The 25,299-nt window shown below is 38.6% G+C and overlaps 1 protein-coding gene across 4 annotated transcripts in view; it reads right to left on the minus strand.

Moving 5' to 3' along the window:
- The window catches only part of EPHA7 (EPH receptor A7), a 136,500-nt gene that overhangs the window by 27,060 nt on the left and 84,141 nt on the right, over positions 1 to 25,299 (minus strand). For all 4 annotated transcript variants that reach the window (XM_075202792.1, XM_075202790.1, XM_075202791.1 and 1 more), the window contains exons 6-9: positions 12,775 to 12,899; positions 3,267 to 3,435; positions 2,872 to 2,980; positions 1,180 to 1,235 (exon numbers count right to left, since the gene is read on the minus strand). In XM_075202792.1, the coding sequence (XP_075058893.1) occupies positions 1,180 to 1,235; positions 2,872 to 2,980; positions 3,267 to 3,435; positions 12,775 to 12,899 (459 nt within the window). The remainder of the gene's footprint in view (positions 1 to 1,179; positions 1,236 to 2,871; positions 2,981 to 3,266; positions 3,436 to 12,774; positions 12,900 to 25,299) is intronic.

Below are 25,299 nucleotides of genomic sequence, written 5' to 3' on the forward strand. Positions count from 1 at the left end.
ATGCAGTCTATTCCAAGAATATGTTGCTTAAAGCTGTGATTCTTGTAATTGTGAATGCATAAGGTATTATGAGGAAGCTATTTTATGTAAAAGCCAAAAGACCAACAGTAAAATGCATCCTGACTTTATAAAAAAAAAAATAATCTGAACTAATAACAGCACAATAGAAAAGTAATAAAAAGTGTAATGTAAAGAGAATACAATATGCAAATGCCCATAAGCATTTTAGAAAAAAAACAGTGCATTGAAAGAGATTAACGTTATAATGCAAGGGAAGACCAATATCTATTCCTACAATAACTTACATAGATGTTATGTCATTAAATTATACTTCATAGGTGTTATTTCAATAAGTAATACACAGCTTAAAAGTCAATTTTGTAAAAATTTGTTTTGTAAGGGAATACATTAAACTGAAATTCCCACCCACCATTAACAATGAACATAGGCATGGTAGCCTACTGCATCTGCACTTTTTTAATTTCTGTCATAAATACAAATGAATTGTATGCTTCGTCTAATTTCCATGTCCTCATTTTGTCTCAGAAGATTGATGCTCATATATGATGTCATTGCTCTTATTTATAATTGCTTCATCTTTCTGGGATATTTCGCAATTGTCATATAGCAATCCACATTAACACTAAAATAACAAACTGGGCCAAGAGAAAACAATTTTGCTCATATGTAAATGGGGATTATTTGTATATATTATAAATACAGAAGTTACACACTGTAGTTTGTGTGAAACTTGTTAGTCAAATCATGTTACCATTGACTTGTAACAAACATATTTCTTGTACTTAAGAGCAATATTTGAATAAACAGCTCCACTTTCAGGACATGTGCAATGATTGCATCCCATTATGATTGATTGATAAGAGATTGTGCAAAACAAAACCACGAGCAAAGATCACAGTAACTTTAACACTGACCTTCAAATTACTGACTCTCAGGGGAGGTCTCAAAGATGGTGTGAAAGTAATAATTATAGAGGTGAACAATATAACTGCTTGTTTTAGAAATATATGTGCTAAGTGGAGTCAGGTTCACCTGTGCTTCAGTAAGCCCTGTAGACACACTGAAGTCAGATCATCACAGAGAGAAGGTTAATTACTATTATGAATTGATAAAGTTAATATAGAATGCTTCCCTAAAATAAAGAAAACAAACACTTACAATGAAAGTAAAGCTCTTCGTCTCCTTCCTGGTCAGCCTTGCTGTAACCACAATGCCTATGAAACATAAAATGAAAAAAATGAAAAAGAATTAGGAATTTATATATATTTTCTGAGGATACAATTTATTAAATATACTCATGTACAAATAACACTAAACACAACAAATGGAATCCTACTATTTGATTTACAGCCGTATACTCTGAAAAACATACTTTAAATGGTAATGTTATGTCTAGTAATGTGCTGTATTGGAGCTGAATGAAAAAGAAAATCAGAAAAACAGCACAACTAAGTACTCACAGTAAGCAAAAAGATAGTTTGTTTATATCAAGAACGGAAAAGAAAATTGCAGTACATCAAAATAAAAACGCAGAGCTTTTAATCTTTCCAGCCCAGTTCATGGTGAATGAACTGATTCACATCAGTTCCTGCCTCATTGGAGCTTAGTCTAAATTCCCTAACATACACACAGACACACAGACAGAGAGACTAGGGTCAATTTTGATAGCAGTCAATTAACCTACCAGTATGCTTTTGGAGTGTGGGAGGAAACCGGAGCACCCGGAGGAAACCCACGCAAACACAGGGAGAACATACAAACTCCACACAGATAAGGCCATGGTCGGGAATCGAACTCATGACCCCAGTGCTGTGAGGCAGAAGTGCTAAACACTAGGCCACTCTGCACCTTTGAGAGGAAATAGATACTCTACCCTTATCTTTTGCAAAATATTAAAGAATGCCACAAGACATTTTTGATACTATAACAATGGAGAGCATTTGGCTGTGACTAGGTATGCAGTCCCCCATATTGTTATATAAAGGAGCAGACATGATTGACAATACAGATGGGGGGCTACATATGGCAAAATCAGCCGCATAATCTACATCTTTGTGTTTGAATAATCATGCCATATGTTCCAAAGAAAACTCCTACAACAAGTAAGCTGGCCAACTTGTCCCAGAGTCTTCTCTCTGGTCATTCCAGTGAGCCAGATTAGAGGCAGGGCAACTGGGACAATAGTCCCACAGCCCCATAAGCTAAGAATGCTGTATGTCTTGCAGCACCCACCTCTTTTTGTTGTACCAGGAAGTGGCTTGAACTGTTCACAGGGAGATGTGCATGTCCACTTTCCAGCAGTGCAGTGTTTGCAGACCTGCATATGCACATATTGAATGGGACATGTGCAGGTTGGGTGAGCAGTGAAGTTAAAGTGGCAGGGCGTCAACAAGGTAATTGCCATCGAGACACCACAAATCCTAATCCGGCCCTGTCAGCCTCTACACCCAACTAAACATCAATTCAATCAGAATTTCAACACAATCATTGTCACGCTCCATCCGTTATGCTTTGTAGCTCCAAACAACATTTAAATGCATAGGTTACAACATTCTATAAAATTACTCGCCACAAAACTGTCAATAGTTCAATACTTTCCTAGTGTTCTCAGCCTGTTTTTATTGAGACTATCATCCAAAAAAAAAAATACACAGTATCAACTCATTAATGATTCTAATGACAAAGACGGCTCTGAATAGTCAGTGTTCTTTGCATTAATAGTAGTGTATTTGAGGGGGGGGGATCCAATATCATCATAATCATAGCTCAAGTTTTCTACTGATCGAAGACCAGAAAAATAATATGTTTGTTTGATTTTTGTGGTCTGTTTGCTCCAATGCCCATATTTACCTTCTTCCTATGATGAAACCAAAGACCATGAACACTAAAATAATAGTGCCAGCCACTGCTACCACTGCAATTATTATAACAGGATTCTGCTCACTGGATACAGCAGTAGCTGCAAAAAAACACACAAAATATGAAAGATACAAAAATGGAATCATGTAATTAAATATAATACTAACCAAAATTCAGATCCACAAATACAACTGATTGTTTTAGAAAATGTCCACATATTCCACTGGAGGAGCATGCATGGCTCTTGTTATTTATGTGACTTCTTGAGATATATATATACACAAGACTACAACATTTTTATTGGAATTCATCTTTTATTTTGCAAAGTAAATAATACTTCAGAAATACAAGTAAATCTGCTACATAGAAAAAAGTGGCAATGTTACCAGTAGCCTCCTCCAGCGTGGTGACATCAAGCCTAGGACTGTACATTCCATAGCCAGCAGCAGTAAAAGCTCGAATTTGAAACACATAAACTGTTCCAGGTCGAAGATTATTGATTGAAACAGATGTTGATTTTGTTTTCAATGTAGAATATGTACGCTCTCTTTGATCCTAAAAGACACAAAGTATATCTCTGATATGCTGTGATGTGCTTAAACTACTTATATAAATGGTTGGCAACTGCAGTTTGCATCAGTAACTGGATTGAACAAGTCCTTCATGCCCATCGAAATATGTATTTGTTGATTAGGGTTGAGATGCAACAGATGGCATCACAATTCTGAAATATGCATGTGACTGTTAACATGTAGAATATGAATATGATTGAAGTGGTAGTGGAAACCAGCGAGGAGATGTGGGTTTCTGACATGACTAAGAGGAGTGGTGTACTTGTATATGTCTAGATTCTATAGTGGCTAATTGGGTGGTCTTAGAAATATGGTGACATGTAAACCAAGTAAAATAATACCCACATCAATTATACAGTCTTATTAAGAAAAAAAGTGCTAAGGGTAATATATACTGAAACATAAAACTGAATGTTGCAGATGTTCATATAGTTGTTCTTGTATTTGTTATTTTCCAATGCATTCAAGGAAATTACCATTTTTCGTTCAAAACCAAACCTGGACATTTAAGCTCTAGTTTCTATGGTTTATTTATTTTTTTTGACACTGACTTGACGTTTACAAGATTAAAACTTTGCACCCACTTAGAAATAAGGTTGTCTAAAGAGGTTTTCAAGGTGATGGTGACAAATGAAGGAGAGGCGTGAGTAAAAATGACTCAAGTAGGCAGAAAGGTGGTGATGTTGTGGTAATTGTGATGAATTTCATGTGATGGACACAGCAGGTGCTAAAAAAAAACAGAGGATTGTACAAGAACAAGTAATGAGCGTCTCTATCTTTATAGACTTGACTGTATGGAAGGCAGCATGCTGGGTGTGAAGCCAGGCCTTGGAGCAAATTACATGGTTTATGAGGTAGGAAAGTAGTATTTGAGAAGTTTATGTTCAAGAGTTGATTTCTTTGCGGTATTATATATGATATGTAGGATATTTCATTTATCATGGATGGGTTGCAGAGATCAAGTAGGATGAGATTTATTGTAAAATAAACAGAACAAATAACAGGAATTGTGTGGAACAAGACAGTTAAGTTACAGTGGAGGTCAATACAGAGATGCTCCTCACAATGAGTGGTTTGGATATCAGAAAGGTAATTGATTAATGGTAACAGATTGTTTGCTTCAGTACATAAAACACCAAGGGCTAGATTTACTAAGCTGCGGGTTTGAAAAACTGGGGATGTTGCCTATAGCAACCAATCAGATTCTAGCTTTCATTTATTTAGTACCTTCTACAAATTGACAGCTAGAATCTGATTGGTTGCTATAGGCAACATCCCCACTTTTTCAAACCCACAGCTTAGTAAATCTAGCCCCAAATATAAAAATAAAAAAAATCAACAAGTTACTGATAATAGAAAAAGTGTACAACAGAGGTACAACAAGCACAATTTTGGCTACACGGTATTTATTGAACAAAATCATTGGTAATGCATGCCTTTGGTTAGTACAGCAAAGTCAGCTATGGTGCAGTAAAATTGGGAACACAAGCTATGCAGAGAGTGAAATAATTTATAATACATGTCTTTCAGACACAGCTAAGCTATGGAAATACCTCTGCAAGAAAGGAAACCTGTACTGAATTGCAGGGTTGTACAACAGGAGGCTCCAAAGCTTTTTTGACCTCAGCTTCCATGAAAGATACATAGATTCTGTTGTATGGCAAAAATACATATCCTTTTTCCTGGAAATATGTCACACGGCTCTCATTCGGGTTCCATAACCGAAGACCAAGACACTCACCTGTCCCTCATTAAGCATACCTCAGCTCCCGGCGTTGGATCCGCACATGCGCAGACGTAGTACCCGTCTGTCCGTTGCAAGTTTCCTATTGGTTCTTGGTTCTGGCTCTAAACTTGAAAAGGCACTTCCTCCCTTTCTTCTGGGCCTGTTGATCAAGTTACCTGTCTTATTAGGACCTTGCCTATTCCCTGTGTGTCTACTTGGATCGTCAGTGCCTCTGCTGTGCTGCTGTTCCACGGGCTATACCGCTCAAGCTGCGTCTGTCTCCGCTGTGTTGCTGTTCCACGGGCTATACCGCTCAAGCTGCACCTGTCTCCGCTGTGTTGCTGTTCCATGGGCTATACCGCTCAAGCTGCACCTGTCACTGCTGAGTTGCTGTTCCACGGGCTATACCGCTCAAGCTGCACCTGTCTCTGCTGTGTTGCTATTCCACAGGCTATATCACTGAAGCTGCACCTGTCTCCGTTGTGTTGCTGCTCCATGGGCTGTACCGCTCAAGCTGCACCTGTCTCCGCTGTGTTGCTGTTCCATGGGCTATACCACTCAAGCTGCACCTGTCACTGCTGAGTTGCTGTTCCATGGGCTATACCACTCAAGCTGCACCTGTCACTGCTGAGTTGCTGTTCCATGGGCTATACCACTCAAGCTGCACCTGTCACTGCTGAGTTGCTGTTCCATGGGCTATACCGCTCAAGCTGCACCTGTCTCTGCTGTGTTGCTATTCCACAGGCTATATCGCTGAAGCTGCACCTGTCTCCGTTGTGTTGCTGCTCCATGGGCTGTACCGCTCAAGCTACACCTGACTCTGCCGTGTTACCGCTCCACGGGCTGCATTGCTTAAGCTACACCTGTCTCCGCTGTGTCACTGCTCCACGGGCTTTACAGCTCAAGCTGCATCTGTCTCCGCTGTGTTGCTGTTCCACGGGCTATACCGCTCAAGCTGCACCTGTCTCCGCTGTGTTGCTGTTCCATGGGCTATACCACTCAAGCTGCACCTGTCACTGCTGAGTTGCTGTTCCACGGGCTATACCGCTCAAGCTGCACCTGTCTCTGCTGTGTTGCTATTCCACAGGCTATATCGCTGAAGCTGCACCTGTCTCCGTTGTGTTGCTGCTCCATGGGCTGTACCGCTCAAGCTACACCTGACTCTGCCGTGTTACCGCTCCACGGGCTGCATTGCTCAAGCTACACCTGTCTCCGTTGTGTCACTGCTCCACAGGCTCCTCCACTTAAGTCACATCAATTTCCATTATCGTGCTGTCTGGATCATCTACTCTGCATCCGTCCCTGTGGCTTGGCTGCACTGCAGGCTGTATCTCTCAAGCTGCTTGATTTCATCTGCCTTTGTTGGCTGGACTGTTCCTGCTGCATTTGTCTCTGTTTGCATAGCTGTATTACAGGTTATTCCACTCAGGCTGCACTTATCGTTATTACCCTGCTGGCTGGACTGTTATCTGTATCTCTCCTATCGTGCTGCCATATTGTGGTCCCAAATACTTAAGCTGCACTTGTCGCTACCATTCTGCTGCTGGACTGTTCATGCTACCACTACTCTTAATTATGCCATTATACTGCTAAGCTGTATTTACTCCTGTTACACTGCTAGTGGAACTGTACACATTGCTATTATTCTCCTTGTGTCAATATACTACAAACTGTTCTGCTCAAAACTATAGTCATCATTAAATCACTACTTGTATTGTTCATCCTGCATCTGTCTTCACTCTGCTGCTTGGTTGTAGAGCTTACATCCCAATATCCCCAGTGTGTCTGCATACCACTTACACCTACTCCCCTGGGATCCCGCCTGACACTCCTGGTAGGGACCGCAACCTGCAGGCGGATGCCGCTAAGCCCAAATCACCTTGCGGTGATCCCTGGTGAACACCATCCATCCATTAGACTCCGCGCCCTGCTGGGAGTAGCACCAAGTTGGGCAGGTCCAAGAGTCCAGAGTATTCAACCGTGACAACATAATTGGATAGCATCGGGTTGTAGAGTATGCAGCTCTTTTGTATCTTCCAAGTTATCTGAGGTCATATATTTGACCAAGTCTTAAAATTTGATTAATCTACGCTGAGGCAACAAATAACCCATAACAGATTGAATTTTATTATTTGTTATTTATTCAACAAAAAATATGTGAACGTGAAGAAGCTATGTAACCTTTCCGACTCCGCCATCATCAAAATTCTTGCCCTTTCCTCCTCTCTTGGCCTCACTCAGTGGACCTCCTCCCCCACTCACTGTCTTGGTCACTCCCTCGACCTTGTCTTCTCTCATCTCTGTGATCTCTCTGACTTCTCCAACTCTCCCTTCCCACTCTCTGACCACCATCTCCTCTCCTTCACTCTGTCCTCCTCCCCTACTCCCGCCTCGCCTAAAGCCACCCTCACTAGGCGCAACCTTGATGCTATCGACCCCACCTCTTTCTCCTCCTCTCTTGAAACTCTACTATCACCTCTTCCCTCCCTGGTCTGCCCTGACCAGGCGTCCTCTCTCTACAACTTCTCCCTCACTATTGCCCTCAATGCTGTTACCCCGGCCTCCGCTATCCGCAGGCGCCGCTTTATTCCTCAACCCTGGCACTCCAAACTCACCCGCTTCCTCCAAAGGTGCTCTCGCACCGCTGAACGCCTCTGGAGGAAATCTCGTTCCCTGGCTGACTTCCTTCACTTTAAATTCATTCTCTCCTCTTTCTGCTCCGCCCTCTCCCTCGCTAAACAATCCTACTTTAAGTCCCTCATTTCTTTTCAATCCTCCAACCCCCGCTGCCTCTTTGCCACATTCAACTCCCTCCTTTGCCCCCCTCCCCCTCCTGTCCCGCCCTCCCTCTCACAGCTACTGATTTTGCCACCTTTTTCTCATCCAAAATTGAGGCCATCAGACTGAACACCTCCTCCTCCCCTTCTCCAGCCACACTCATCGCTTCGCCTCCCTCCAGCAACCAACTCTGGTGCTCCTTCTGCCCCACATCTGGGGAAGAAGTTCGCTCCCTTATTCTTTCCTCTCCTCCCTCCACCTGCCCGCTCGATCCCATCCCCTCCCACCTCCTTCGCTCTCTTTCTCCCACCGTCTGCTCTTACCTCGCACACCTCTTCAACTTATCACTCTCCTCTGGTGTAGTCCCCTCCTCCTGTAAACACGCTCTTATCTCTCCTATCCTTAAAAAACCCAATCTTGACCCGACCTCTCTCGCTAATTATCGCCCTATCTCACTGCTCCCCTATGCCTCCAAATTACTGGAGCGGATTGTCTGCTGCCGCCTCGCCAGACACCTCTCTGACTTTTCTCTCCTCGACCCCCTCCAATCTGGCTACCGTCCTCTTCACTCCACCGAAACTGCCCTGGCCAAGGTTACTAACGACCTCCTATCAGCTAAATCCAAGGGTCACTTCTCCCTACTAATCCTCCTTTGACACCGCGGACCACCCCCTCCTGCTGCAAACTCTTCTCTCCTTCGGCCTCTCTGGATCTGTCCACACCTGGTTCACCTCATACCTCGCTAACCGCTCCTTCTCTGTATCCACGTCCGGCTCCTCCTCCTCCCCCTACCCTCTCCCTGTAGGAGTCCCACAGGGCTCTGTCCTCGGCCCTCTACTTTTTTCGCTCTATACTTCCTCCCTTGGTGCTCTCATCTCCTCCTTCGGTCTTCAGTATCACCTTTATGCTGACAATATTCAACTCTACATCTCCTCCCCTGATCTTTCTTCCACCCTCCTCTCTCGTGTATCTGACTGCCTCTCCGCCATCTCCTCCTGGATGTCTGCGCATTTTCTCAAAATCAATATCTCTAAAACGGAACTCATTGTCTTTCCTCCATCCAGACTCCCATCCCACCATAACCTCTCTTTTGTCGTCAACAACACCACCATCTCCTCTGTCACCCAACTCCGCTGTCTGGGTGTCACCCTTGACTCCTCTCTCTCTTTTGCCCCCCATATTCACTCCCTTGCCCAAGCCTGTCGCTTCCAACTTCGAAACATCGCCCGCATCCGTCCCTTTCTCTCTCAGGATGCTGCCAAGACTATCATCCATGCACTCATCATCTGCCACCTGGATTACTGCAACCTCCTCCTCACTGGCCTCCCCCACTCACATTTCTCCCCCCTCCGCTCTGTACTCAATGTGGCCGCAAGACTCATCTTCCTCTCACGACACTCCTCCTCTGCCTCGCCTTACACTGGCTTCCCTTCCCCTACAGAATCCTTTTCAAACTCCTCACCACCACTTACAAGGCTCTCTCCCACTTTACAGCCCCCTACATCTCTAACCTCCTCTCCATTCACACTCCTGCCCGCTCCCTTCGCTCAGCCAATGATCAATGCCTCTCCTCCACACTTATCACCTCTTCCCACTCCAGAATCCAAGATTTTTCCCATGCTGCCCCCCTTCACTGGAATGACCTCCCTCGTTCCATCCGCCTCTCTCCTACTCTGTGCTCCTTCAAACGTGCACTGAAAACCCACCTCTTCCTTAAAGCCTACCAACCTTCCCCATAACCCCTTCATCTCCTCCACTCGCTCTCTCCCTTGCCTCATCTAGCTCCCCTTGTGCCTGTTCTGTTTTCCCTCCCTTAGGATGTAAGCTCACTTGAGCAGGGCCCTCTTTCCTCCTGTCTCCTCACCTGTTCTTCTGCTCCGTGTTTATTGCTTTAACCTGCCTGGAGTTCCTGAAGTACTGGTATCTCTGTTTATTGTTTTGTACTGTTTCACCCTGTATAGTGTACTGTCTGTATGGTGTACGGCGCTGCGGAAATCTTGTGGCGCCTAACAAATAAAGTATAATAATAATAATAATAATATGTGTGAAAAAAAGTGCAGCACATGATTCAGTAACTTGAAGAACCACCTTTAGCATCAGTACCTTTAAGTAATGATTTTCTCATATTGGATGATATTTGGCCCACTCCTTACAACACTCCATCAACTCATAAGTGTTCTAGGGCACTCATTATGCACTGCTCTATTTAGATCCAATGGATTTTAACTTGGCTATTCCAAAACCATGATTTTTTTGTTTTCAGTTAGTAAGTTGTAGATTCGCTGGTGTGTTTAGATCATTGTGCTGTTGCAATTCCAGCCAAACTTCAGATGTCGGACGGTGGTGTCACAATTTCCTGTAGAATACTCTGGTATAAAGAGGAGTTCATGCTAGACTCAATGGTTGCGAGATGCCAAGGACACGTGGCTGCAAAGCAGCCTCAAATCGTCACCCACTCCAACACAGTGCTTAATGAGGTTCTTGTGATACTCTGCAAATTGTTTTCAAACAGAGCATTATGCAGTAAGAGTAAACAACAGTCATACTGTGGTTTTTATTTTAATAGAAGGGAATTTTAACCTTGTTACATTTTTATGAAAGTTTTTCAATCTTTTTTTATGCTAGAGTCATGAACTTCAATATTTACGGTGTTGACAAATACCTATAGATCTGTGGCTGTAGCTTTTGGCTTCTTCACAATGTTTGGTTTGACTGTAAGTGAATTTCTTGGGATGCCCACTAACTGGAAGCTTTGTATTTGTCTTCAATGTTCTCCCTTTGTAAATAATTGTTCTCACTGTAGAATGATTGTTTGGAAGTTGCCTTATATATAACCTATGATTATATGAGCTCATTACAGATGTATTTTCTTTTGTCACAGAGTTATTATTATTATTATTATTATTATTATTATTAATTTTTATTTATAGGGCGCCACAAAGTATCCTTAGCGCCGTACAAGGACAAACAATGGCAAAGTACAAGGTGAAACAGCACAGTACAAGTAACAGTAAGCACTATAACTCTGGGGGCTCAGTCACAGCAAGAAAGAGAGGGAGGGGAAAGTGAGTACAGGCAGGTAACTATGGCCCAAGAGGGTGGGCACGGATGACAGGTAAAGAGTCACTGAGGGGAGCGGAGAGAAGCGAGAGGAGACAGAGGGCAGAGGGTAAGAGAGGAGGTGAACTGAGTAGCTGGAGAGCGCAGTTAAAAGTGATGGAAACAGGAGGTAGGAGAGCCCTGCTCAAAGGAGCGTACAATCTAAAGGGAGGGGAAGACAGACAGGTACATGGATGAGACGGGAGAGACGAAGACGGAGTCGAGGAAGGGGGAGAAGGGAAAAAGGGATGAGAAAGAGAGGAAGCCGACCAGTGGGAGTTTAGGCATGAGACTGGAAGGCTTTTAGGAAAAGGTGGTTAGCAAAAGAAGTTAGCAAAAACCAGCATTCTCCAGACTGCCAAAGGTTCTACTTATATAGGGTTGGTAGCACTTTCTAGCAATCAAATAAAAGAGTGCACATGATTAGCAGCGCCTGCTACGAATTAACTTCTTTATTCAAATGAAAGCACTATAGTTATACTTACTTTTTCACATAAGGCTTCTTCATGTTGGTTTAAGATGTGTTCAATAGATCATTTACTATTGCAGTAGTGTTAGTATAAGTATAGTCATACTCTTATCTCATATCACCGAAGGGACCCTGTTTTGGAGGGACAGTACTATGTTTGGATTCAATGCCCCTGCTCCTGTTTTCTATTACACTGCTCCTCTGATTCTGATATATTTATCTTTCTGGTTAAATAAAAAGTGGAATAGTGGGGAAATGTGTCTAATAATGTTGTTAAATGAACAACATTCTTTAAACATATCAGAACTTTAATATTACAAACTGCAAATGACATGCCAGTCAGCAAAATTGTCTGTGGTTTTAAATTAGCACCAAAAAAATGCCACTTTTATCAAATTGTCCTTAAATTTTCAGCAAAAAAACTAAAAACAAAGATGTTATTAACTTTATATTAACACTTCTATAGCATTTGCCTATATTGTAATCTATTTTCATACTGTTGTGATATATTGTTTGTGCTGTGGTGTTTTAATCTAGCTGAATACATTAAACTGTGCTAATTTGTATTTCAAAGCCTTACGGGAGCAAGCAGATGTGCCTATATATACAAACAAATGTGGGTCAGTCTTAAAGTTTCTTTTGGCCATTTGAACTGTTGAGAGATATGTGATCCCATTACACATTTACAACTTTCTCTATATCAAGATATCCTCTGGTCTCCATGACACTACAAAGCTATGGAATTTATTGGTGGATTCTCCAAGCAATCAGGCAGATTTCTGACCATGGTCTTTGAAACTCTTTAGTAATATTTTCTTTTAATGGGCTACACAGCATTATTCTGTTAGGAAAGAAAAAGCAGGAGAAATTAAATTTCTCCTGGCAGATGCCCCGAAAAGTGTAATAAGAACCTCTAAGAATGCTCTTTGATATCTTTATTTTCATTTTTGCCGTTAGTGCTGCTTTAAGAGAAGATAAACTGAAAAATAGTGATCAAAAAGTGAACAGTTGAAAAGATAATAGGTGTAATGTAGACAGTACATTATATCATGATCACAGCTCCTTGCACATGTGACAAAAAACTCATTGTTTTTATAGCATTGCATTTATTTTGGAACATAAGATAAATAAGCAAAAAAAAAAGCACAAATCAGTGATGTAGAACATGTACTAGTTATTTACTAAAACTGTAGTTTTGTTTTTATGATTCTAATATAAAGTAAAATGTTCTATGTGCTAACGGCTCTTACTTTCTCATAATACTTGATTTCATATTCTGTGATGACTCCATTGGGATGTTCAGGCTCCTGCCAGGATAGATCGACAATGCGCTGTAACACTCTCTCCTTCATTACCCCACTTACTTGAGACGGAGCTGTTGCAAGGCAAGATGATAAAAAATAAAAACATTTTTTAGCAAGTATCAAATAACACCACACCACATTTGATCAGTCTCTCACAGAGTGACTTCAATTATTTAATTACATTAAAAAAAAAAACCTTTTTCATAAAGTATAATAAAATTCAGATACTAATGAATATTCAAACAAGGGTTTATCCTGCTCATAAACTATAATCGAAATGTAAATTAAAGTACAAACAGCAGAAAACAACATTGTTGGAGTTAGTGCAAACAGGAATTGTTCGGATTATACTGACAATTAAGCAAATGAATTCTAATTAAGACAAAAATCGCAGGCTTTGAGATTAATCTCTTGTGCTGCATTGACAGGCCAAATATTTATTATAGATGAAAACAACAAAACAAAACAAAACAACAAAATAAACCTTTTACAACAATTTGGACCCTTCAATTTTATTGAAGTATGCCAATTATCAAGTAATAACTACATTGATTCACAAGCATACGTACATTCTTTCACCTAATGGTAAAATATAAGATAACATACTACATGATGAATAATGCAAACTGACACCACTGTAAAACTTACCGTCACTCATTGTAAACTATACTTTTATTAACGTGCAGGAATCTGACAAGGTGCATGTTGGCCTCCATAATCATTTGCTCCAAGTCGATTAAAGTACCTTTATGCATTTATATATCATATATTCTCACCCCCCACATTAGTATGACATTCATAACACAATCACTTTACAAAAATAGTCAAAAAAAACAGGTTTCAGAATAACAGTAAATGTCAATCTTTCGGCAACTGACAGACCTTAAAATATGTTCCATAGCTCTCAGCCTCACAGCAGCCAGAGACACGAATTGTCTGTTGTACTGGCACAAACCATCTATATGTTTATGTGAAGTAAATTAAAAAAACTAATAACAATGTGATTTACTTTGAAAGTTTTGCATACTACAATTCATAAAAAAAAAGTGTTTTGTTTTTTTTTAAAGGCAAAACATTCCTAAATAAGGAAAACTTCCTATAATCAGCACTTTTCCTGCCTCTGAATACAACCATACAGAAAAAGTTGTTAAAAAAAGCATTGAAAAAAAACAGACTAACATTGGGAAGTCCTTTTAAAACAGACTGTAGTAAGTTAATTTGCATAATTCTGCCTAGCACAAGGGAGTGCATATGCTAGACATTGGGGTAAATGTATCAAGCTGAGAGCTTTCCAGCGGGTTTGAAAAACCAATCAGATTCTAGCTATCATTTATTTAGTACATTCTACAAAATGCAAAATGACAGCTAGAATCTGATTGGTTGCTATAGGCAACATCTCCACTTTTCAAACCCGCCTGAAAACTCTCAGCTTGATACATTTACCCCATTGTCTTATGTGAACTCTTTGCGCAGGCTATGAGCAAACACAGGGGGTTGTGTTTGCTCTCTCTTTTCAGTCCTTTCCTGACCTGACCACTCCCCAATGATAACCAAGACAAAAAAATAAAATAATTATATTATGATTGTGCACACACCCAATTATGTCACATGCCACCACTAACCCACCATCATAAAGACTAGAACTATTTTCTATTTAATATTCTATAGCAAGAACATTTTAATATATTTTTCTGTAATATTTACCTTAGACAAGTACAAAGAGGAAATAAAAAAAAATAGAGTTAGATTTCCTTCAATACTTATTTACAGAGCCACAGTTACATACTTGGGGCTAGATTTACTAAACTGCGGGTTTGAAAAAGTGGGGATGTTGCCTATAACAACCAATCAGATCCTAGCTTTCATTTATTTAGTACTTTCCACAAAATAACAGCTAGAATCTGATTGGTTGCTATAGGCAACATCCCCACTTTTTCAAACCCGCAGCTTAGTAAATCTAACCCTTGGAGTGTGTAGGCAGACACACTGGACAACACATGTCCTGCACCATCCAATAGCAAGGCTTTATTTACACAGGCCATAAGTAATCACTGTAAAAGTGTTTTGTAATATGCAGGTGATATATATATATATATAAATAATAAATAAATAAATAAATAAAATATAGTGGCACTAGCCCTTCCTCATATGCCCAGTGTTAAATCCGGTCCTGCATATTGGTACTGGTCATTCAGCATACACAACTATTTTGGAGCATTACTACTGAAAGCATAAATTGCAGAGCTATCCATTTAAAACATTTCTTTTAAGATTTGATTATTGGGATATGTACGGGTTATGAGCCGAGAAATCACACATTTATTTCAGCAAAATATTTAGATTAATTTAATAGCATAAGTAATGCCCATAAAATGCTTTTAAATTGTTTGGGCACATGTTCTCTGACATTAAAGATCATACATCGGAGCTAGAGGTCATTTAAAAAATAAAATTATGCAAAAGAAATTGCTTGTAATTTGCACCCCTTGCACTATATTTCATCTATTTTTTTTCTTGTTTCTACCATTGCTCATCTCTGGTAATCGAGTGAAAAAAAATCAATGCATTTACCCAGGGACACCACTTGACTCCAGGTCATAAGCTACAGACAAGCCATTGCATGTTTAATTTAAATTCTTGTCCTATTGCATTCTCATAGATGTAACAGTTTTTGAAGCAGCAGAAAGCAGTTACAGGGAAAGCAGAAATAGGTGTGAATTACAGATGCATCTCCATGTCTCAAAACCTTCGATTAAGAATTACCTCCTTTATTCTGCAAGTACATCAAAATAAGACTCAATAGCACTGCCAGAAGCTTTTCAAGTAAAAATAAAGAAAAAAAAAAAAGCAAAGCATTTTTAGTGTACAAGCTGTTTCAATCACATATCTACCTGTAAAATCCTAGATTTTATATTACAGTATGATTCATTTGTTCTTTGAGGTTTAATGGTTCATCAATTCTTCCACTCGAACAAGAGAAATTGTCAGTGTGTTTCTTACACAGCATATTTAAAAACAAAGGGGGTCATGTTGAGATGTTTCCAAACTACGTTTTCGGCGTTTCTGAAACTAGTGCTTTGTGCTGATGCTCAGAAGTACAAAAGCAAATTAGATGCTGAAAATCTCCAAGTTTTCAAAAACACTGCATATTAGAGTTACAATTAGTTATTGATACCTTAAACGTATATTGTCAACTAAAAATCATTCATTTCATCATTATGTCTCACAGTTTAACCATCAATAAAAATGTATTTATTTTTTATTTAGGCCAGTTACTCAATTGTGTTAAAAAACATGCTCTTACTACCATTTTTAAAGCCAGTACAAGTATGCAAACAAATATGGGAAATAATTTATTGGTTCCACTTCTATTTGTGCGTGTGGTTGGCAGTGGACACTGCCTGGTCTATTAATTCAGTATCATCTATTGCCCCCTCTCTCCTAGCTATACACTGATTGCACATTGCATGTCATTCGCTATCATGATTGACACACTGTGTCATTGGCGTTTTTTCTTAATGTGAGTTAGTAACCGGCCTTAGTTTGTCCTCCCCAAGTAGTCCCACTTCCTTCAAGTGGTAATAATAGTGTTGTAAGGATTGTAATTTGACACTATTTTGTATACCAAGGACACCTATTTTAATACAATCAATGTCATGAATTAGGCATTACAATATATGACAAAAGGTAAATTTGGGTTAATAAGCCACTGTAAAAAGATATCCCTTAAAATAACAAAAAATATACAGTCAGTTAATACGTGTATAAAGACTGAAGGAAGACTTTAAAGTAGCAAGATGTAGAGAAAATATAAAGAGTATATAGGTAGACTAGTCGGGACAATTGTTAATTTTCTGCAAGTCAACAGGTACGATCTATTGAAAGCCAAATCTAGAACATAAACATACATCAGAGCATTATTGCATGCTTTATGTACAGTAGGTCTGGACGTTAGAGTAGGCAGGGGATGAAAGTGTGGAAGACCAGCAGTAAGCATGTGCCATTTCTCCTCTGCTACTGAGCTGAAAACTGTCAGTAGGGCAAATTAGAGGACATAATGGCCAATTGTAACTGGTTAAAATTGGAGATGGTGCCATCTCCTAAGAATTATGTCCCTGTTTTTTTGTTTTTTTCTGGCATGGATGGTTCAATGAATGACAGACAGTCCTTAACTAGCGATTGCAATGTAATCAATTTTTTTGCACTTAAAAATGTGCCATATATTATAATTTCAGTAATTATTTATTTTCTAACAAAGAGCAAAAGTGCAAATGTACATTAATCCATTTTAACCAATAATCAATTTATTTTCATTCATCCAGTTAAACAATGAAAGCTAACTGGTTTGCATAGGTTGCTGCATATTGGTCATTTGTTAGTAGCTTTATGAATCTTACAAGATCCTGCAAGCTCCATTCTAAACTAAATAACAACTTGCTAAATAGCTAGATAATAAGTAAGACTGCATCTTTAAGGACACAGAAAGAGCAATGTACTGTACTTCAACACAGCTGGGTTCCATAAAATTCATGGAGAAAATAGCTCATTTATCACTTTGTGCTGTGCGTTTAAGCTCATGTGATCTGCCATAAGCTTCATTGGCAAGAAACTTTACTAAGAATTAAATGGGTCCATGCAGGGGTATTAGCTGGCCAGCAGGTGTTCAATAAAATATTTTAATGTAGAAAGCAGTGACAGTATACACATCTCAGAGTGAGGCAAACTTGTTATACTACAAACTAAAATGTCCAACTCATTTTTTTATTGATAACAAACTATAATAATAAAAAGGTTTCACATATTGAAACAGTAGTTTGTTTACAAACTGAAAGCAATACAAGTTTTGACATTTCAGAAACAACATGTTTGGAATCAGCCTGAAAAGAAGAAAAGGGCTAACAATATTTTCTGTGGGAAGCAAAGAAATTGGTTTAAATTAACAGGTCCTTATACTTTGTTACATAAAGTTATAAAGGCAATGTTAGGTAACACCCAATGTAATACATCGGTCAATAAGCAGTATTTTTAGAAAACATCATTGGCTAGAAAAGGGGTAAGGATCTTGTTGTCATTATTTGACCATTGCAAAAATATACATCAGAAAAAAGGTCAGCTGTGTGAATTACAGAAGGAAATAATCATTGTCCTAACATGTATTTCTTCTATCCCAGGATGCCACCAGGTAAGTAGCTTAGCTTAAATTTATAAAACTTGCATTAATATAATTTTTCTTCAGTACATGACAGCAGAATAATTCACTGAATACTGTGCACTTAAATAGGGAGAGAACAATTCTATCTGTTATACTGATGCGGCCTTGCTAGTTATCTGTTTTCAGGATCACCTTCCACTAATCAACTTGGTTCAATAGCCCAGACGTATTTGTATTGTTGAAAGCTGTAAAGTAACGTCTATATGTTATGGAATCAATCCTGCTATTTAACAAACCACTTCTGTATGACATGAAAACCACCAAGCATGAAACTCAATATAAAGGGGAAGTCTACTGTACAGTCAAACAGCTGTCAAGCATAGAGCCACCAGTTAACTTATTGAATTACCAGTGTGTCACTTTGTTCTTGGGCTTTAGATAATCTAAAGACTTTTTTTCTTGAAGTAAATTAGATTGTAGTATTTAGTTGTTCCAAATGTTAAAATCTCTCCACAATCCTGTTTTTAGCTGCACAACAGCACTAAGAAAAAAAATGCTGACTAAATGTAACCCTGAGAACACTAATGAAAACCTTCACACATAAGGTAGAACTATGAAATTAATTAACATATGGTTTAGCTGTTAATATGATAACATTTATAAAGCAAATTTATAAAGCAAAAAAAAGATAATGGTTTTACAATTGGTTTTTTTTGTACAGTACATAAATATGATCACTCTTCAAAGGTCAAGGTAAGGTCCATACGATCAGATCTTATGTACAATCTTTAGGCATATTTTGGCAGGCAGAAATGAAGAATAATTTATATAGCTGCTTAAACTGAGACTGCAATGATTTGCACATCATTTTGAGGAAAAAAGTATCGTAATGAGCAAATTTATGGAAAATCTGTGCATAAAAGCAGAAGCAATTGATGCAAAGTCAAACCTAGGAGCCAGCAAGATCTTTTAGAAAGATGTGCATCTACTGACATCAATAGAAATGACACCCAAAAGCTAAGCGTCAGCAGTAATTTTACTAGGTGCATTGGCTACATGGAAAATTGCCTATTTAACAAGGATGACGCCACCACATTTATTCTGTTATCACCATCTCAGGAGGCTGATAACAGAAGAAAATGAATGAAAAATGCTTCATTCTTTGAATAAAGCATTTTTTCAATGGTCAACATTTTAAAATATTTTATATTCTTTTTTCCATATTTTTATCTTTTTTTTTTTTTTTACAAAGTGAGATTGACTGGCCAAGTCTGAGATTTCAGTTCCACTGCGCATGTATGAATGGATAGCCGGGTCTCGCATGCACGTATGCCCTCAGAACTGGTGAGTTACCCCTTACTGCGCCGTGTTAGTAATGTCATTTACACTCCGCTGGCTCCGCTATTTTTTATTGCTAAATGCAGTGATAGAAAATTACCTAGCTCCCCGCAAATTAATAAATGGACCCCTAAAAACTACAGTAAGAAGTAAATTATAGCTGCCAACTATACCTAATTTCCAGGGACTGTCCCATGTTTTAGATTTGTACCTGGAAATTTTTGCCATTGGAATTGTCCCTGGATTTCAATATGGAATATCTGCACATTTCTTATCATTTTGCATTTATCACTATTATAAATTCTTATTCCTTGGGAACTTAATATTTATTGAATAGGAAAATAAATAAATCAAATTATATCCAAATTCAAGAAGTATCACATGATTGTTATTCATGAATGTCTACCTATACCATACAGCGTAGTATGTCAACCTAGACTGATAGGCTGAGATGCACCTGCTCAGTACCAAAGTGTCCCTGGAAATGATTTAAAGATGTTGGCATCTATGACTAACTTCCTATCCAATGCAATATACTGGATGATAGCAGTGTTGAAGTATGACTACCCCCACATCATGTAAAAAAAAATATAATTATCAGTCTAGAAAATTGTTAGTTCCTATCAGTTTGTGAAAGTTATGTGACTTTTAAAAATTGAAAGCTTCAAAGTATGTTGTGTAGATTAGCTTTCTTGAAACCGCTTTTATATTGCCTGGATCAATTGATAGCTTTCATACTGGACTCCTATGAGCCTGTAGATAAAGTACGTTACTTTAACCTATGCTTGATGGTGGTATTTAAACATAGTGTAGCTAACAAGCATCAAAACTCTATGACAACAGACAAATTAAGAAAAAATCTGAGTAATGTAATCAATGTGGCTAAAAGCACATTTGTACAAATAGCAGACTCTCATGTTGTTAGATGACGGCATGCTGTTTAAAAATCATTAGCTGATTCGCTTGACTCTATTACAAACGTAGTTGTCAGCTCATTGTCCACTTTATCTGCAACTGTCAACATTGGTATTAATCAGATCTGATCTTATGTCACATTGCATATAAAAGTGCTAAAACGGATTCCCAAAGCTTTCGCCAATGTTTCTCCTTCAATGGGCTTTGACATATCTGGCATCTGAAGCTTTGCAAACATTCTGTAGTGATGGCAAAGCCTCATAAAGAATAACTAAATACTACAGTTATCTAGTTTGATTTGTCTAATTTTATAGAGGAAAAAAATTGCACATTTATTTTCTCATTCAATTTCCTGGAGATGGAAGGTGAGCAGACACTGATTTCTACCTGATGTTGTTCTTGTATGCTGTTTATCATAAGATGAATGCATGCCACCAGCTTCTGAACTAGAGACTTGAACCCACAGGCTCTGCAATTTGTTACCGTTTCCCAAAGGCAAAACAGACATCTTTATTCCTAGTGGTCTTTACATGTTTTCTTTTCCTTTATTTTAGTATAAATGTTTTATGACAACTGTTATTTATAGTCATTACATACGTGATTCAATTATGAATCAAATATTAATCTATTGGTAAAAGTATAGTTTTTATTTCACGTTGATATAAGCTTCATATGCATATAGCTTGGATAAGAGATAAGGAGATCCAAAGCAGAAACCAAACTTAGATTCCCAACTTTTAGGCTAAAATGCTAATTAATATTCAAAATCTGATTAGATATTTAAATTTCATAATAACCATAAATCAGCTTTTACGTGTCTAGTGCAGCTTCACACACATTATGTTTTTGTACAAGTTAAACACAAATTTTAATTATAGATTCTATTATTATACTTATGTATATAGTAACAGCATATTCCTTAGCACTTTACAATTGTCATCAACAGCTCTGCAATTTTCCCACACATAGTACACAGATTGTTATGAGGTTGGTCTGCATATAAATAATATCAGGAGATTCCCCTACACATGAAAATGATTCCATTTACGTTGGCAGAATATGCAGTTTACTGATCAATGTTACAATTACAGCATACACAAAAATTCAATTGTGTTAACATAAAAAACATTAAGGGCCTCATGTAGAGTCGGACGCAAGTCCAACTCGTAAATGCAAAAAGCACTTTTGACCAAGGATCCGTCTCAGTTTGCACTATAACCGAGGCAGATCAGTGTAAATTGCACCCAACTCTACACCAGGCTCTACCTCATCCAATCTGATTGTATAGTTTTGATTATACCTGATTGCAAGTTTTCCACAGAGAAATTTCTGTAGAATTCAATCAAAACCATGCCACATTGTACAACGAAATTGTAACCTGTTTGTGTACCTTCAGACTACATAGACATAAATCTGATTGACAGCTATGGTTTTAGCGTAGATTTGAGCAATATTAGCAGGTCGTGCAGATCTCCTTAGAGTCTTCAATTGAGTCCACAATGCAAAGGTAGATAAGGAGAAGGTATATAAATTTGCTTTCACAAATATAATTCAGTTAAGACAGATCATACATAGTTGGCATATACCTTACATGCACACATACAGTACACTTTACAGACTCTTTTTCTACACTGCATATTTAATATTCTACAGCCTACCTGTATAAACTCTCCAAACACAAGTATAGTATAGGCACTTTTGCACAAAACAAACAATATATACATCTTTCATGCTCATACCAACTGGGCAATGTGGACTGGCCTGGAGAAATAAAGCAACTTTGTGGGTTTAGTTATCTTTATATATAGCTGGCACAGGGAGGACAAGGCATAGAGCACAGGCCTAGTCGCAGCTGCACACTGAAAAGCCTGGCGTTGTACCTCAGGTTAAATGCATAAACATGTCTTTATTGTGCAATATATGAGAATTGTTGAAACTTTATTATGCAGCTACTATCTTTATGGAAACAACATGTTCCGCTCCATCCAATAAGCCAACAATTTCAGTATAGAATTTGTACTGAAATGTATGCTAAGAATGCTTCTTCTGTAATACACAAGTCCAAAGGGAAACAAAACATTTTGTCAAATTCTGAGTCAGTGTTTCGCTGGCTTATGTCATTCTTGAGCAACTTCTATAACAACACCATGAACAAATGAACATTATAAACAATTTTATAAAAACAGATTTTTTTAATTATTTTTTTTAATTAGTAAAAGGTTTGTGAACCAAGTCACTGCAAATAGAACTATTGGCAAAATAGTGCTTTCATCATGCAAAATATATTGTCTGAAAAAACAAAATGTAATTTCTAGCTTACTGAGTCCTACAATCAGTTTTCACAAACAATAAATAGTGCCAAACACACTGGATTTACTATAACTAATCACACATAACTATTTTTTCAAGTCTGATGTAGCAATTTTAGTTTTGATGCAAATCTTATATAATTCTGAAAAACAATAAATACTCACCGACTGCTAGAACCTTAATAATCTCAAATCCTTGGCAGCAATTCCAAGGACTTTCTGGTCTCTTTGAGACAATTAACAACATCTGCATAATAATTATTGTATGCTAATAGGCAGTCTCTATCAATTTTTCATTACATTTTTTCTGCAATATTAAGACGATATTACAGGCAATTCTCTCCATAAGGTCTGTGCTGAATAAAACAGAGATGTCCTGATTTGTTCATTGTGCCAGAAAACATCAAAGACATATCTGTGCCCTTGCCCACAACTATTTTATCAGCCAAGGGAATCATGATATTGTAGTCTTTTCCCTTCAATAAATCTGACATTCATTATAGCAGGAATATTGAATTATGTCATGCTTATATAATGATACAATTTGCTTTTTTGTCTTGCACAGATTTGACAAGGACCACCCAAACAGTTCTGTTTTTGTTTCTGAGATACAATAGTCCAAAACAAACAATCTAAAACGGAAATTCCTCATGGAAGCTTCTCCCACAGCTTTTCACTTTCAGATGTACACAAAAATACTATGATAAAGCTAATGTTTTAGCTATTACTATCACAATTATCTTTAGTTGCTGCTCTCAGGTTTTAAGTATATAATATGCATTACCAAAAACAGTCATGTGTTTTAATGATGTTTTTCAATGTATTTGCATTACCTTTATGTTAAAAAGGTTCACTCAGGAGTTTAAGACACAAACTGAGGATTTCTGGGTAACATGAAAAATGTTAACATACAATGTTAACATCCCTATTTTCAAGGGTGAACTCCTTTGACAATAAAGGACAATTCATTGACCCTCTTGAGGTGAATACAAGCAAATAAAGCAGGCAGCAGCCAAAAGATGCAAGCACAAGTGGGTATAAGGGCCACTGGAGCCAACAGGTTCTATCCTCATATCTATTTACATGTTTGTACTAGCATTAAAAAACTCTATCAAAAGCATGTTTTTTAACACTAGTGGGTTACGGGCCTACAGCATGCAAATAGGTTACCAATATCTGAGTATTCTCTTCTAGGTGTGCCTTGTGAGTACTTTAGGAGGAACTTAAAGGTCAACGGTATTAGTCCCAAGGTTATGGCACTGAAGGCCTCATGTAGACTTGGACACAATTTTCGCGCAAATTGTACCCCCAAAAAATACATTGAGAGAGAAAAAGTTTTTATGTCGCACAGGTTTATAGAAATAACAGGGTGGGAGTCATTTTACCATATGTTTAAATTCCTGAGGTGATATTCATATATTTTGTAATGGGTGCAACCACTAAGATAAATTTAATAACAAAAAAAAGAGAAATAAGAGTTTATTTGATGTGGTGCACATAAATTGCTTCTTATTTCTGATATTACTAGATTGATGACTCTTAATACTTGAAAACAACTGTATTAGTCTTTAAAACTTATTTAGTAAATAAAAACAGCGAATTTGTGAGCATGTGATTAAATCAAATCTGAGATTAAAACTGCTGGATGCACTTGCTATTATTTATTGAGGTATAAATGACTTGCTTTATCAGTTGGAGTCTCACGACCTCATTTAGAGTTGGACGCAAAGTCCGTCTAAGAAGTGTAGGAGTAGGAGTGTGCCGCAGCTTGGTAGGGTATTACGAATGGCATGCAACCCCAGTCATATCCCACTCATAATACCCTACTGAGCTGCGAGTAGTTCCTGCAGCTAGCTAACTCCTTGCGCCACCTAATTCCTGCCGCACAGTTTTAGCCCTTTTTTGACGTGCGTTGCATCTGCACCTCACTGCTTCTATGATTTACTTACGGGGTCACGTCTTCACAATTCCGCGTTCCGCCCTTTCTCTCGTAGTGAGCCGTAAGCTGTCGCAAGTGTCAATTGCGTCCAAGATGCAGGTGGAACATACTTGCAAACTCTCCCAGAATGTCCGGGAGACTCCCGCATTTCGGGGGAGTCTCCCGGACTCCCGGGAGAGTGTGGCAATCTCCTGCATCTGCCCACTTCTGAAGTGGGCAGACTTGGGCATAATTAGGGGCAAAATGCGCGATTCTCCAGGAATCGCAATTTTGGAGCCCCAACCCCCACACGCCCATCTGCCCCAGGGAGGCTCCCGGACACCAACGCTAGAAAGCTGGTAAGTATGAGGTAGATATGGTGCTTGCTGCACATGCATGATAGTGTTTTTTTGTTCGATGCGCCTAAAATGGACTTTGCGTCCAACTCTAAATGAGGTCTTTACTGTTTAGACTGTTTGCAGGAAGCTATGTATTCATTGTCATTCATTCATACAAGGTGTATTGCTAGCTGCCTAATACATGCTCCATTTTGTCTATGGGTTGTGTGGAGCTGTAATACACCTAAGTGATCTTAATCATCCCACTACTTGTTAGTATATTCTTTCAATACACCACTTATTAACATTTCAGGAACTCCGTGCAGTCAGCTGACCACCGATGTGCATTTCGCTTGGCAAACTGCTTTATTAGGGCAAACCCGATATGTGAAAGAGCGAGTTATTTAAATCACATCTATCCAGTCATGGTTTACGTTGCGTCGTCCAGTTTAATCATATAAATGATTCCTTGCTTTTGTATTCAGAATTACATTAATATTT

Source organism: Mixophyes fleayi, chromosome 3 (assembly GCF_038048845.1).
Source record: "Mixophyes fleayi isolate aMixFle1 chromosome 3, aMixFle1.hap1, whole genome shotgun sequence".
Classification (NCBI taxonomy): Eukaryota; Metazoa; Chordata; class Amphibia; order Anura; family Limnodynastidae; genus Mixophyes; species Mixophyes fleayi.